Genomic DNA, 16,177 nt, shown 5'->3' with positions numbered 1-16,177 from the left:
AGCCAGCCCTCCTCCTACATGCTGGACTCTGGTGTGGACTTGGACGAGAGCATTAGGATGCCCTGTAAAGTGAGACCATGGGACACCTGCTGATAAAAAAAAAAAAAAAAAGCCCAACTCCAATGTCTTCTTGGTTAGAAGAACATCTCCTGAGAGGAGAAGGGGGAATGATGAGCACTCCCACCTCTAATGTGTAAGAGCTACTGTTTTATTCATCAGGTACTGTGCTAAGGATTTTTTTTTTTTTTTTTTTTTAAAGATTTTATTTATTTTATTTTGAGAGAGAGAGAATGAGAGACAGAGAGCATGAGAGGGAGGAGGGTCAGAGGGAGAAGCAGACTCCCTGCCGAGCAGGGAGCCCGATGTGGGACTCGATCCCGGGACTCCAGGATCATGACCTGAGCCGAAGGCAGTCGCTTAACCAACTGAGCCACCCAGGCGCCCCCTGTGCTAAGGATTTAACATATTACTTAATTCTCCTATCAACTCATGAGTTAGGTACTACCGTTACCCCATTTTACAGATAGGGAAACAAATGCAAAGAGCTTGTCCTAGGTCACATAATGCTAGGTGGCATGATCTGCTTCAGGCGATCTGTCCCTAGCACTTAAGCACCCCACTATGCTGTGCTCTTAACCTCTGCTTCACAGCTGCCCCCTTCCTCTTCCCGCCACCCTCCACACCCCGCTGCCTAAGGTGAAAGGACATCTTAGCCTCATTTGTCTCCTTGGCTCAGTGCCTTTGTGCAGTGCACAAACTGAACACTTCTGCACAGTGACCTACTGGTATATAGGCGTGCACGGCCTGTGGCTTGGAAATGGAAAATTTGGCAAACTTCACTTCAGATGAGGGGGCATGATCTAAATCAGGACACATCCTCAAACTTAATATTCCTAGTATGTGATCAAGTGGCACAGTGAACTGGAAAGCAACCGAATGTGAGTAGTTACGGAAACATTACAAAGATGCCTCTTCATTGGATGGGTGGCCGTTTTGGTCTCTCAGATATTTGCCCAGGGACCTGTCTGAGCCCGTCCCGCCATTTCCTCTGGGTCCCTGATCAGCTGGCCTGTTGCACTTCATCTTGGTAGCTGAGGGGCTACGAAGCCATTCCCGATGTCCGAGCAGCAAAGGAACCAAGAGGTCCCTGCTTATAAAACTTAGTTCCCCTGAAAGCCCTGGGAGGTAAAGTACAGCGCCCAAGATCACCCAAGCAATGGTGCCAGGACAGACCGCAGGACTCCTAGCCCCCAGCCCATGTCCCCCCTCAACCACCTGGAGGATCATGAGGAAATATGCCTGTGTAGGGAGGTGTCATGTGACGGCAGAGTCAGATGCTCAGTATTTATGGGCTCAAAATCTCCAGACGCATTTCCAGTTTGGAATCAAATAGGTACTAAATAAATCATTGCTGTAGCTGTAGCATGCTGCCAAGAAGTGAGTGCACTAGATCTGTCCCTGCGAGAAGGAAAGAAACCAGGATTTGCTGGAAAGCAATGGAAGACCAAGATTTAGGCATTCGCAAGCTGTCAACAGCTCACTTGGAAATCCAAGTCCACACCGGAGCGCACAAATGTCTCTTTTGAATGATTCTAGTCTGAAAGGTGCCCCTCCTCAAAAGTTGGAAAATATTTGGATTTTAATGAAGCATTTAAACTATGTTCTGTTGCCTCTCTCCCTAGAAAGTTCAAAACCCAAACCAAGTATTAATGGGCTGCCCAGAGGGGAAGGCACATGGCCTGAGATGGAAGAATGGTCAATGTCTTCTTTGATCAGGGAAGCCTGTGCTCCCTCCCTGCCCAGGCTGGGCCCAGTGGGCAGCAGACAGCGTCCGCAAGGATGCGGCCAGGCCTGCCTCTGGAGAGGGGCCAGGGAGTTTCAGCTCGTTCAGGTCAAACACCAGTGGCAACTACCAAGTGCTTCACCAGTCTTAAAACGCCCTTTGTTTGAAACGGGGGTATTGCATCTGGACAGGGGAGCACGCAGGCCCCGCGAGCTGGGTAAAAATAGCCCAGGCGAGGCTGGCTCACGCAAGGAGGGCCCTGCTGGATGGCAGTGGGATTGCTGATCGGCAAACCTGACGCTCCTCAGAGGGAGAAGGACCCTCAGCCTTCCTGCCTTCAGTAAGGACAACTGAGTAGCGCTCCACTGCCTGGGGGGCGCCCCCTGGGAAGATCTGAGCATGTGGGAGCCCAGGGACAGAGACCGAGACCTGCCCCCTTCTCTCCATGTCCCCGTGACCCCCCTAATCCAAGCCGCCATCACCTCTTCTCTGCTGAGTCTGGCCCCTCACTCCTGCTCCTGCAGCCAGACCACACTGTTCAGAATCTCCAGCAGAGGGGACCTTGCCCTTGCTAAAATGCCTCCAGTGGCTTCCAGCTGTTCTCGATCCGTAACATTCACACTTCTTCTTCCATGGCCTCTACCTGTCCCATCACGGCTCCTCCTTTCCCCTTGCTCCTTAACTTCTGGCCATGTTGGTCTTTCTGAATCTCTAGCAACTCAATGTCATAGCAGAGCGTTTGCACCTGCTGTTCCCTCTGCTTTTGATGCTTTTCCCTTGATCTTCATGATTCTTCCTCCTCAGAGCTCAGTTCAAATGTCACCTCCTCAGAAAGCACAGTGAGCACACTTCCTAAAACCCATTACTTTCTATCCTATCACCCGATTTTTTAAAAATATGAAATAAAATTATTTTAAAATTGAGGTATAGCACATGCAGTGGTTTTAAAATAGGCCCACAAATTCTTTGCTTCTACTCCATTTAAGGAGTAAAGCTTTATTCCCCTCCCCTTGAGTGTGGGCAGGACCCAGTGACTTGATTCTAACACAGAATCCAGGGGAAGCAACGGGTGTGACTCCGGAGAGTAAGTCGTAAGAGGTGAGGCACCGTGGACTCCTCCTTCTCGACTCTCTTAAATCTCATTTTGGGGGAAGCTGGTTGACACAACATGGAAAGGTCCATGTGGCAAGGAGCTGAGCCCTCCTCCCAACAACCAGCACTAGCTTGCCAGGCACCTGTGAGGAGCCCCCTGGAAGCAGCTCTTCCAGCCCGATAAGCCTTCGGAGGATGAAGCCCCGGCCAGTGTCTTGCCTGCAAGCTTTTGAGCGACCCCGATCCAGAAGCACCCAGCTCCATCAGTTCCTAACCCGCGGGGCCCTGTGAGATAGTAACGCTCATTGCTTAACACCGCTGAGTTTCATGGCAACTTGATACATGGCAGTAGGTAACGAGCCCAACGTACTGGCCTTGAGCTGTGCCCACGGCTCAAGTGTACAGCTCACTCCATTTCCCCCCAGGTCTACACCTGTGTAACCACCCCCAGATCAAGACACAAATAGTTGCAGCTCGCCCAGGCTCCCCTGGCCCCTCCTGATCCAATCCATCCCCTCCCCCAGATAACCATTATTTCGACCTCGATTCCTGCAGACTAGTTCTGCCTGTTCTTGAACCTGAGGTAAACGGAATCACACAGCACATTCTCTCCTGCGTCCGGCGTTCCTGTACCCCGCGTCATAGCGGAGATTCCCGCGGGAGTGCATGAAGCCACGGTTCTTTTTCACTGCCCGGTAGTATTCCAGGCCGCGCCATGGCGCCGTCCCTCTGAGCCTGCCGACCACTGCCCCCCGCCCCCCCGACGATGAGCCGGAGCCTGCTCTTCCTCTGACGTGCTCCCCGCTCTATCTCTAGCATCTGGGGCAGCGGAGTCCACACAGCAGGTGGCTAATGAAGATGTGTTCAATCATTAATGAAGCGGATTCCCTCATCGGAATCTCTCCCACCTCGTAACCCCCCGAGGGGGCCGCCGGGGATTTCTGAGTTCCGAGGCAAAGGAGCAAAGCTCAAATTGCTCACGCATCTCAGTCTGTGCACTAATTGTATCTGGCAAGTCGTGGGCAGATCCTGATCCGATCTGACGATCCTCCGGCGCTCGTGGGAATGGGGAAGTGGTGAGGGTAACAGCAGTGACACCCACGGAGCCCTGCGAGGCTGCGGCCGCCCGCCTTCCCTGAGGAGGCAGCGCCCGCACCGGGAGCGCGCCCCCCCTGCTGCCGGCCACACCGGCCCTCTAGGAGCCATGGTTCTCACGTGTTAAGAGAAGTGGGTGCAATTAAGTGTAATAACATATTTTTATTTAACCTAATATATTCAAAATATTTTTGTTTCAACACGTGATCAACATAAAAAAATTATGAAGGAGATGTTGGGCATGTTAAGCGTTTGAAATTGTTTATTTTACGGGGACAGCATGTCAGACCAACTACATTCTAGGTCCTCAGCAGCCACGGGTGGCTTGTGGCTATCGTACCAGACAGCACAGCTCCAGCACGTGTGTGTGTGTGCATGTGTGTGCGTGCATGCGTGTGTACACACATGTCCTCGGTACTAAAGCACTCACGGGGACAATCTGGGCTTACTCATCACGGATACTGGTGATGATCGCTAATCTGAAGGGGCACTGACTATGTGCCAGGTACTGTGCTAAGTGTTACACCTGCATTAACCTAATTAATCATCCCGACAGCCTTATGAGCGAGGAGCTACTCTTCTACCCATCTCACTGAGCAGGTAACTGAGGCTCAGGGAGGTCGCATACCCTCCCCAGTTCACACAGCTTCCACATGGCAGAGCTGGGATTTGAACCCAGGGAGTCTGGCTCTAGAGCCCGCGTCCCCTTAACCCCCACACGGACTGCCTCCTGGTGACTTCCGGTGACAACCAGGGCAACCGCTCCGCACCCAGGGGTGAGGAGGCTGGGTTTCAGAGACACGGGACCCCTCACGACTGCAGCCTGAACTGAGGCTGTGGGCTCCGAGGCAGAGCCCGCTCCTCTTCAGGCTGGGTCCGGTCTCTGCTGAGCCTCCGGCAGGGGCAGGATGGGCTCACAGGGGGACGGCCCCCCACGGCTGCAGAGCCATGCGGTCCCCAGAACCCCAGGAGCCACGAATCATGCAGTGAAGCCACCCGGGGCAGTCACGTCTGTGTCACCAGAGCAAGGTTTCCGCAGGACAGCGGGGGCGGCGGGCGCCAGAACCCAGGAGGGCCCCAAGTGGCCTGCAGGGAAGGCCCCCCGCTACCTCCCTCTGGAACCCGCCCAGATGCAGCACTCCCAGGGTGGCCCATATTCTGGAATTCCAATTTTAGTCGCTCATTCGTTTGCTCATCCGTTCATTCCCAAATAGTCCCTGGAGGCCTCCAGTGCGCCTGGCCCCTGCCCCAGCGACCACCCCCAGCCCCCGGCCCACGCCGAGCCGCCAGTCGGGCGCAGAAGACATGGTGACACAGTTCTGTGACCATGTGTGTGTTCGGCGCAGCGAGAGAGACGGGGGAAGGGGGAGCGGCTAGGAACTGGGTGGCTGGTCAGGAAAGGCTGTTCTGAGGGGGTGGCATTTCAGCTGAGAGGAGGAGTTGGCCAGGAAGAAAGGGGGGGGAGGGCATCTAGATAAAAGGAACCCCTGCGGGAGCCCTCTGGGCCTCTGGCTTCCACTTGGGCTGTGGCTGCCTCGTCTGCAAGATGGAGTGAACAAAATCCCCGGAGGGTGCAGGGAGGCCTCATAAAATGCAAGGTGACTGAAGCCTACTATGTGCCAGACTCTGTCCACACCCTCTGTGGACTAGTCATTTCATTCTCTCCAGACCCTAAAAAGGAAGCTTCTATGATCACCTTCATTTTCAGTAGGGGGAAACTGAGGCTCAGAGAGGGGGAGGAGTTTTCCCAACTAGCACAGCTAGTAAGCAGCAGCACCGGGTTCGGAGCCCAGGCAAGCTGGCTTCAGAGCCCACACTTGTGACTTCCGTCAAGCCCTGGGCGAGCCAGGGGGAGCTGGATGGGTGCGGGGCCGCGCTGGTGCCTGGGAGACAGGCCTGTGGTAAAGGTGGGAGCAGCCCAGGGTGGGCGACAGGGCCAGACTGCAGAGTCTGGAAGGTCAAGGCCTCGCCTCTCCTCCCTGCCATCAAATGCCCCCACACAGGAAGTGCCCAATGACTGTGTGTGTGACTTCTTCCCTCAACCAATATTTATGCACGCTGCATGAGACAAATGAACGGTGAAAAGAAAAGCCTGACCGTGGCACACACCTCCAGTCAAGCCCAGTGAGTCCTCCTGACACTGAGGATGGAAAACCTACCTGTGATCTTACGCTCACGTCCTCTCAGGCCCAGGCCCTCCTGCTCACCTCCGGGCACATTCACCTCCTCACTATTCCTCAGCCTGCCAGAGTCTCCCTGCCCCAGGGCCTTTGAACTACACTCTCCAGGTCGCCCTCCCTTGTACACCTCCCTGACGACTGTCTTTTACTGTTCCAGCTATACTTTTCATTCAGGTCTCTTCAAAGGCCACCTGCTTCTCTAAACATGTGACAGAAACCAAGCCATGCCCACCTCAGTCATGCTCCTGGACTGGATCCTGCCCCTATTTTTCTTTGTGGCCCATAAGACCCTGCCTATTCATCTGCTTATTATCCATCTATCCCCAGTGGAAGGGCAGCTCCATGAGGGTAGGCATTTTTGTCTGGCTTGTTCAGTGCTGTGTCTTCCCAGAGCCTAGAATAGCTCCTGGCGCACCACGGGTCCTCAGTGAGTATTTGTAAAAGGGAGAGTGGAGAGGGAAGGGGGTCAGCAGGGAGGAGCAGGGGAGAGCAAACAGAAGGTCAGACAGCCCCAAGGGTTGTTTTTTATGATTTTTAAGTTGAGAGAGACTTGATCCTAGTTACCTGCAGAGAAGAGACAGCTGAGGGGGAGGAGGAGAAGAAACAGGATAGGGAAGATAAAGGGGAGTAAGCAAGGAGGAGACCGTGAGCCCAGGTGAGGGGACCACTCTCGGGGGCTCCCTTTCTTGTCCTGACCACAAACCTAGGGTGCCACAGCTCTGGGGTGAGGGACGGAACGTAAACTATGCACAATGGTTTTAAAGATTTGGCCCATCTTGAGAGAGACCTTTTGGCTACTTGACCCCTGTGGGAAATCATGAAGCTCACAGCCGGGTCCCGGCTCTGAGGGAAGCCTGGCTGGGGACTCCACACCAAGGGGTCCTCACCAGACAGACGCCGGGACCAGAAATCCTTCTGGAGGGTGGTGTGGAGGGAGCACAGGCGAAGGGCATGCTCTCTCCTCGGACCGTAACTTGCCACCACAGTGCCAGCCCCAGCAGGCAGCCGTGGAAAGGCCTGTCTCAGGGCACATGCAACACGACGCGTTGGTGGCTGTGAATGCAAGGTGCTGGGCCAGAGCTGCCGACCCTTGGGACAACTCTAACTGTCCTTTCTAGGGGCTGACAACAACTTCAGCCTGTGTCTGTCTGTCCTTTGGGTCTGTCTGTCTCACTCTATCCATACATCAATGGCTTTGATAAGAAGATTCTTCTAAATGGCTCAGCCAGTTGATATTCTCATCCAAAAGATGCTCTTTGAAGCTGTGCATTTTTCAGGCTCTTGTGATTAATTGCCTTTGCTACAAATTCTTGGAAATGAGCTCTTATCTGGGGCCAAAGAAGTACTCCTTCTGCTACATTTCATATGACTGGAGGTCTCTGCCCTTCCCCGAGTAGAGTTTTTTCCTCCTGTGCCTACTGCACCCCAGCCCCAGCCCCTCAAGCCTATGAAGCCAGAACACAGTGGTTGGTAGAGTTTCCTGACTCCTGTCTCAGGGTCCGGAATTGTCCGAGGGTGCTTATGACAGCTGTGTCCCTGATCTCAACACCACTGCCTGAGCATCTACTACATGTTCCATGCTTATACCCATGACTGTATTTAAGCCCATTTAAAGAATTACTTTAGTTAATGCCTTACTGATTTATATTCCTGTTGGATAGATAGGTAAACTGAGACTGGGAGAGGTTAAATAACTTGACCAAGGTCACAGAAATTGGTTCCTGTTCTACCCCATTCCACCAAGGGGCTAAGGGCTGCTTCTTAGATCCATGGGCAAACCAGAGGAGCGCTTGGGTTGCACTGTAAGTGTGGGATGTGGAAAGACAGCTGGAGGTGGCAAGGAGATTTTAAGGAGAGATCTAAACACCCTGACCCTGAAAGCATGGGGTATTGTGGAAACAAGATGCTTCCCTGGAGGATCTCAAAGCCTCCTTCTCATTTTGTCTTTCCCAAAGGGCTGGAGTTGAAGGAATCCCACACTGTCACCACTTGACAGCCAGACAAGAGGAGGACTAAAAAACAAGCAAAGAACCAAAGTCAGATCCCAAACGTCAGGAAGGCTCCAGGCCCTGCTGGGTGGCTGTGTGATGCAAGGAGTCAGAATTCCACCACACGGCCTGGTGCAGACACCAACCTCCTGGGGCCACCTCACAGCTCCCTCAGCCACTCTAGGCCTCCGGGGCACCATTCACCATGTGCTGATAACTCCAGTCTCTACTCATATCTTGGGGGTGTCTTGAGGCTTAGGTGAAATTCACCTGAGTGCTACACTTTAAGCACTTGTGAGAAAGGATAGGAAGCCCAGGCTTTGTTGTGAATTATTCCAGTAGCTCATTATTAACATTGTTATTGATTTGCTCAGGGGGCCTGATGGCCTGGCTGGTTCTCTGCCCAGGGCCCACCTAACACCATCCCCTGTTTATGCTTCTAATCCTCTCATGGCTTCTGGAATAGAAAGATGTGGGTCTTGGGGTTTGGTTCCAGCATTCACCTGACCCAGGTGACTCACCAGTCTCCAGCTCCTCATCTGTAAAATGGGCTGAATCTCCATCCTCAGCCAGCTCACTGAGCTGTGTGAGGCTCAAATGAGCTGATGTTTGTAGATGCTATAGGGTGTGGGTAGGTGACAGGTGAATGCTGCTTTGAGGTTTCATTTTTCTCAATGTCCCTGGGTTCATCCCAGACCCTCTGATTTTATGAGATGAAAAAATACCACATATATTCTCAGGATCCCAGGCACTTGTAGGTTACTGAGTAACTCATTGCCACTCCTCCTAAGATCCAACCAGTGAGCAGAAAGACACATAAACATTCAAGCTCCCTGCACAACTGCCTCATATGGGGTCCTCTCCTCCTGAGCAAACCTGTGTGTTTAATTACAGTGGGTAACTATATTTGCTTTGCAGAATTGTTTATACCCAAAGCTATGAAAGATGTAATAAAAAGAAAAATCTACACTTTTAAAGCACCACAAAAGCCAATTTTACCTTATTTTCTGATGCATTGCTGGGGGCCAGCTTCCCCTCCCACTTCCTCCAGAGGCCCATCAGCATACACCACCCCCCCACCCCAAGGCAGGGTACATCCCTGTCACCTCTAATGGGAGCTGCTTCCCCACCCAAGGAAACCAACCCAGACAGAATTAATCACACCATCCCTGAAGTCCCCACCAGGGAGAGGGAGGGAAGGCATCCGGCCAGTAGACCCACAGAGGACAAGGTGTGACAGCGCCCTTACCCTCTCTAGGGCCCTAGAAGCCACAGCGTGAGAAGAGAAGAGGGGAAAGAGGCAGCAGGGATCCATTACGTTTGCACAGATGGAGACACTGAAGTCTATGAAAGGAAGTGATTTTCCTGAGGCCACTGATAGAGCTGGTGTGAGGTCAGAGGGCAGAACCAGGGCACCATGAGCCACCTCCAGTGGGTTTAGCCTGGAGAAGCCTGACAGCCTTTCAAAGATTTACAGGACTGGCCCACAGAAGGGGTTTTTGGGGAGCAAGCAAGCCTGTGACCGAGACAGGCTAGGTCCTTCCCCAAGGTCATGCAGTGGGGGTTCCCACACCACGTCGAGAAGAGAGGAGGTTCTGCCCAACCCAGGGGGTCTCTGAGCCTCTGGCGGTGGAACCGAGATTCAAGCAGGGAGGATGGGGCTCAGTGTGCAATGGAAGTGTCAGGAGGAGAGGCTGGGGAGACCAAAGCCTCTGGAGGTCTTCAAAGCATCTCCATCCGCCCCCCCCCCCCATCCCCAACTAAGAGTTCAGAAGGGCACATACCAGAATGTCCAGGCAGGCAGCCTTCAGCAGGGTGATTTGGTCTGCAATGGTCAAGCTGGTGAAGCCTGGCAGACGTTTAGCAAACTCCACAATCTTAATAATGCACTTGGTGGCCAGTTCACTGAATTTGTCCCAGAGGCCCAGGTCCAGTCGGACTCGGTGGTCAGCACTGGAATTCTAAGAGGGAGAGAAAACACTGTCAGGGGTAGTTTCTGAAAAGCTCGACAGAAGATGAGGAACTCAGTGCATTTTCTACGAAAATGACCAGGGAGCTTCCTATTGGGGTGGCTGGGTGTTTAGCTTGGATTCTTTTAAAAATGCTCAATATCATATCCCTGAACCATGGATCGTCAAGTAGCAGATAAAGGGGGTTTCTCTTTATGTGATTATTCCAGCTAATACGTGAAGAAATGATGGCATAAGGAGTCACCATATTAGAGCCCTGATGAATTACTGGCTCTAGGCACTGACCATCAGTGGTTGCTAAAATCTTAAGAAGAGGCAATGTTATGGAATCACACCCCCGCACCTATGAAATGGTCAAAGCAGAATGAGAGCGGGCTTCTAGATCGAACTGCAGGAAATCCAAGAGACAGAGGAACGTGGTAAGCTACACCACGGGGGATGCAAGTGTCACCATCCAGAAGGCCTCCATCAAACCAATGAATTGGTCTCTTCAACAAATACATTGCAAGGGCATAACAAGAAATGGAAAGAGAAACCTATAGACTAAAAGCAACTCAACCTAGATGCTTATTAACCTGTAAATGGATAAATCCGTGGCACCCGGTGCAACGAAATGCTGGCCAAGAGTAACAGCAAAGGGATCACAGACACAGCCCGCAACACGGATGAGCCTCAGAAGCATCATGCCAAGCGAAAGGTGGCAGACATGAAAGCCTACACACAGAACGACCCAATTCATAGGACATTCTGAAGATAGCAAAACTATAGGGAGAGAGAGCAGATCAGTAGGGACAGAGGCACAGGAGGGGACTAAAAAAAAAATAGGAGACTTACAGTTACAAGGTGTAGACCTTATCTGAATTCTGATTCAAATAAACTAAAGAAACTGACACACGTGAGAGAAGTGGGAATGTGAGATATTAAGGTGTTTGAGATGTGAATTTTCTGTAATGAAAACATTGCTGTTCTCAGTGTTGGCGGAAGTTCCTATCATTCATTGAGAACATCAACATATTTACAGGCCAGATAACACATTTGTAATTTACTTCCAAAGAATATATGACGGGGAGAGAGTGTGATAGCGGCGGGAGGAAGAAACAAGACCGGCTGGGGAGCGATCCCGGTGTCCGCTAGTCTATTCTCTCTGCTTCCACATTACGTTCACAATTGTTCATAGCAAAGATAAAGGGTAAGAAAGGGACAGCGTGAATGAAAACAAAAGGCTACAATGACAGCACGGGGTACGGAGTCTCTAGGCGATCCCAGAGCTGGGATGGTCACATGCATGTTTCTTGGGTGCCCCTGGTCCCAACGCCAGGCGGCCCCGGGACACGGGCAGCGGGATGACGCAGCGGGATGACGCAGCGGGATGGCGCAGGGTGATGACGCAGCCCGCTGCGGGGCTAACACAGCCGCTCCTCCAGGGAGGGCCCGGCCCTCTCGCCGGTCAGCGGCTTTTATCCTGGACCCGGAAGCCCAGGTTGCCGCAGGAGCCCTTAGCTTCTGGGAGCCAGAGAATCAATCAGGGGGAACCCTTCCTCGGCACCCCTGTGACATTAGCAGATTTCAGTCCACCTGCTGCCACCTACTGGCCGGATCCCCTCATCCATTTGCATTCATTCATTCACTCATTCGTCCCCTCTCTCCTCCCTCTGTTCCATGAAGGTTTCTTGACCCGCGGGCACGCAACCAGGGGCTGGGGTGTGACAGCCGAGCACACCAGACACGCTGCCAGCCTGGCAGGGAAAGCGCCTGCTGCTGTCTGGGACTTGCCACGGCAGGCCCTATCCGGCCGGGCTCAGGACCTCACCCAGCGCCCCCCAGCCAAGACCGGGCTAGCTCTTCTTAGCTGCAGCCGAAGACGCGGAAAGCCCATCTCAGCGACGCGAGCTAACTTGCCATCGAGGGGCTGCAAGTGGGTCCCAGGTCGACCTGATCCAGCTGACAGGGGTGCCCTACAGTAAGCAATGCCTCAGTCTCCCCATTTGTAAAGAGGGATATGTGCCACCTGCCCTCAAAGGCTGCGGGGGAGATGAAGTGGGATCCCAGGGTACAAATGGTGCCTGGCGTGTTCTAGGGGTTTAGTCAGTGTTGGATCTCTTTCCTCAGCACCCCTACTTGCCCAGGGCACCGCCACAGGGTTCCGACAACAGCAGTGGTCATCTTCTCCTCTGTCCCCATGAGCAGAGGGAGCATGGCCAGCAAAGTCCCCATTCGGGTCCCCACTCCATGGCCCATTACAAGCCTCAAACTAGCTTTCCTCATTTAATCCGTAAGGAGGATGCTCACAGTACACACAGGAAATAGGACGCCACTAAGAACTTGCCAGAAATTACTGAAGGTCTCAGCTTTTGGCGAGGACTAGACTACAACATACCCAAGAAAGTGGTTTTTTGGGGGGTTTTTGTTTTCTTTTTTCTCTTTCTCTAATCTCCAGAGCAGAATCTCTGGTGTGAATGCAGTTGAATGACTATCTTGTATTCTTGCCTTTTTGCCATCCTTCTCTCCTGCCTCTGGAATCCTTTGGAGGACTGCACCTCCCTCCCTCTGAGCCCTTGGGGTTTGGGCAGGGCTGCCTAACTCCCTTGAATGCAGGGAGGACACCTGACTCTGGTCTGCTTAATCACAACAGGCCCTCCTCCTGGCCACAGGGATCGGTTCAGAAAAGAGCGGGTGCCTGACAGCAGGCCCGTGAAGCTCATGTCTGAGACTTTGGATGGAACAACTGGAGAAGCAAAGCCATCAGTGTGGGCTACCAGGAGTTTTCCGGGGCTACCAGGTGGAGAAGGCCTCTCAGAGGAAAGCTGAGGTGAGTCATGGAAAGAGAGAGGGAGAGTTGTTCTGTCCTGATGATACTGAAATGCTGGATCCAGCCATGCCTGATCCACACCATGACTTTTTGGAAAAAGTCTAAGTTATTTGAGTTTGGGTTCCTCTCGCTCATAGCAGGAAGAATTCGGACTGATGAACAGTTATAGCTGAGAGAGTTTAGGTCTGACAATGTCACATCCTCCCTCCAAAAAACTGTTAGGAGTTAGAGAGGAGGTCCCGCCGCCACCACCACCCTCCTGGTCTGAGCCACCATCACCACCTGCCTGGATTACTGCAACAGCCTCCTCACTGGTTTCCCTCATTCCACTCTGGCCGCCTTCCAGTCTATTCTTATCAAAGGAATATAGAGATCCCTTTAAAACAAAAGTCAGAGCAAATCACCGTATTGCTCAACATCGCCAATGATTTCTCATCTCAGACCAAAGGCCTGCGAGGTCCTCCCAGATCCGGCCACTACTCTCTGGCTCCCTGTCTTCCCACTCCCCCCCAGCTCACTCCAGCCCAGCCTCACGGGTCTCTTGCCATCTGTGAGCAAGTGGGCATGCACCTGCCTCCGGGTCTTTGCACGGGCTGTTCCGTCCACCTACATGCAGGGGCTCAATAAGTATTTGTTCAATGAACTGATGAGGAATGAAGTTCCCCCAAGTCCTTGCTTGATTCCAGATGTCTCAGGACAACGACTGTTCTTAGGATGAGGCTCTCCCTGCTGTGGTCTAGGCCTGCTCAGGAGGTCTCTGCTGCCTCTGGAGGCGGGCAGAGCCCAACCACCCAGTGAGTGAAAGGCGAGGTTCCTGGGGCCTGGTGTTTAGGCCTCTGACAAATGTAAACAGCTCAGCAAAGGGAACTGTGCATCCCAGACGCATAGCTTTAGTTCCTCACCTCAGTGAAAATCAGCCCGGAGAGTCTATAAAACTAGCTTTCATTTTGAATGCTGGGGAGGAAAGCCAGAAAGGAGTTTGCAGAAGGGATGCCACAGAAGGCCTTCAAAAGGTGGGTGCCATCGGCGCCTTCCGCAGCACCCTCTGCAGAAGGTGGGCATGCCTCCTCCAGATTTATTGTATTCCTTCCTCAAGGACCTTGGTGGAATACAGTACACTCTGGGGAACAGAAGATCAAGATGTGCGGCCATTCGGGCTGTAATTAAATTTAATAGGCAGTTTATCCCGTTTGTAGGAAGATGACACGGAAGAGAGGGACAGAGAGGCGAGCTTACGGCGGGAAATCATTTTACAATGGAGTATCCATCTGGAAAAAAAGACATTGGCCCGACCCAGCGAGTGTGAATGAAACCTCCATCTGCATCATATGAGGTTACTTCATCACACATTGGGCTGCGAGAGAGAAGCCTGTCCTACTTTCTATTAAAAATAATGCACAGCCGTCTTAATGGCATGTAAATCTAACTCACTATTATGCAAACCGAAGGGAAGAGGCAGTTAATAAAACACAAAATAACCTGGTGTTTTATTATCCTGGTTGCTCGATTCATAGGCATGAGGTTTAAAATGGCTTATATATTATCCACTAGCTGCAGCAAACGGACAGCTCTGCTTGTTTGGGTTGGTAATGGAGGCGGGCTCGAGGCGCACGGAGGGAAGTGTGGGTTTTCGGCAGCCCTTCTGAGACTGAGGGAGAAGGACAGTGAGAGGCTGGGGTGGCTGAGGGCCGAGGAGCAGCACGGCCATGGGGCAGAGGCAGGCCCTCCTCAAACTCTTGCCCTCCCTCCCCCGCTCCTCCTCAGGGGGTGGGAGCCCCTCTCCAGGCAGGCGCCCCACTCCGCCTTCCCACAGTGCAGTGCGGCGGAGGCCCCGGGAGGGGTCCAACCCGGGCCGCCGTTCCGTTCGGGGCAGCACAGCCCAACCGCACTAGGAAATCCAGTGATATTGGCCATTTTTGTGATGCAAAGGGGATTCCCTTTTCTGACTGCCGTTACTTGTGGAAAAAGACCCATAAGTGGAGACGGAATCATGGGTGATTTTGAAGTTCCTGTCTGTGGCAGCTGCTGGATACTACAGTGGTTGAAACAGGGCTGCTCGTGGCGCCTTTTCAGCTAGGGAGGAAACCCAAACTCTTCCCAACAATAAGGGGTTGGGTTTCCCAGGGAATCCTGGGTGCATCTGCCGGGTGCCTCCTTCCCTAGGCCTGAATCTGCCCCTCGACCACCTGGACAGGCTGATGCCCTTTCAGAGTCGTGTTTGCAGACCACTCCTGTCACCCACGTTCCATGTCTCGTGGCACACGTGTCCGGGCCACAATCCCAGGGGGCAGGCCCCCTTCTGAGGGCTTTGCAACCAGCTCCCTCGAATTCTCATGGCACCCTCCGCCGGGAGGGGCTGTTCTCCTCCCATCTGGCTGGGGTGGAGGCTGAGGCCCAGAGAAGTGCAGTCAGTCGTGCAAGACGCTCAGCTGTGAGGCGAGGGCACAGGATTCACAGGAGGCGGTGCGGCCGCAGTGGCCACACTCCCCGCCATTACACCCTGTCGCCTACCCTCTCGCTCCTGGGGCATCTCGTGATCCCCGGCATCATTATGAAGAGAACATTATGTGCCAGGCCAGCATCTCTCTGTGGTCAACAAACGTGTATCCAGGCACTGTGACAACATGGCCTTAGGAATTTACCAGCTGGGGTCCGTCCATCAGTGGGAGGAGGGAGGCATGGGGGGCCCCAGCACACTTTTAGCATTCTCGGTAGAACCGGATGCTTCCAACAGGTGGGGAAAGGCAGCTGGGTAGCCATCCTGCAACTATGGCTGGAAAGACAGGCACCGTCTTAAAGGCATGGAGCAGCCCATGGATGGAGAGGGTTCCGAGCAATGGGCCATGGGCAATGGGAAGGGGGAAGTAACAAGGGTCTCGAAGGACCTCTCCAAGAGTTTCTGGGAAGTCTGGCTAGAAGCAAGCACAATATCCCTGAAGGTAATGTTTTAGGGGTGCCCCTGCACCCCCATTGCCTAAGATTCCGGGACCAATACATGAGACTGGAAGGGCCCCTCTGGACAGCTGCAGCCCCTTCATTGCTGGTGATCTCAGAGATTCAGGGATCTTGGCCGGAGTGCAGGGGGATAGCCTTTGGAATATACCAGCTGGAGGGTGTAGATCAGTGTTCCAGAGGATGTCCAGGAGATGCTAGATTTTGGGGTGGTCTCAGCTGCTCTGAAAGACCACTGATGGCTTCTGGAACTCCGTGGGCACCTCTAAGAATGAGGCAAAGCCCTGCCCTGCTCACCTGCCAAAGCC

At 53.1% G+C, this 16,177-nt stretch overlaps 1 protein-coding gene across 4 annotated transcripts in view; it reads right to left on the bottom strand.

Moving 5' to 3' along the window:
- The window catches only part of RARB (retinoic acid receptor beta), a 732,098-nt gene that overhangs the window by 6,210 nt on the left and 709,711 nt on the right, over positions 1 to 16,177 (bottom strand). For all 4 annotated transcript variants that reach the window (XM_032408806.1, XM_032408805.1, XM_032408807.1 and 1 more), the window contains one exon: positions 9,923 to 10,099. In XM_032408806.1, the coding sequence (XP_032264697.1) occupies positions 9,923 to 10,099 (177 nt within the window). The remainder of the gene's footprint in view (positions 1 to 9,922; positions 10,100 to 16,177) is intronic.

Source organism: Phoca vitulina, unplaced genomic scaffold (genome assembly GCF_004348235.1).
Source record: "Phoca vitulina isolate PV1807 unplaced genomic scaffold, GSC_HSeal_1.0 scaffold10, whole genome shotgun sequence".
NCBI lineage: Eukaryota > Metazoa > Chordata > Mammalia > Carnivora > Phocidae > Phoca > Phoca vitulina.
The sequence above is the reverse complement of the archived record's forward strand: the minus strand, read 5'-3'. Positions and strand labels throughout refer to the sequence as shown.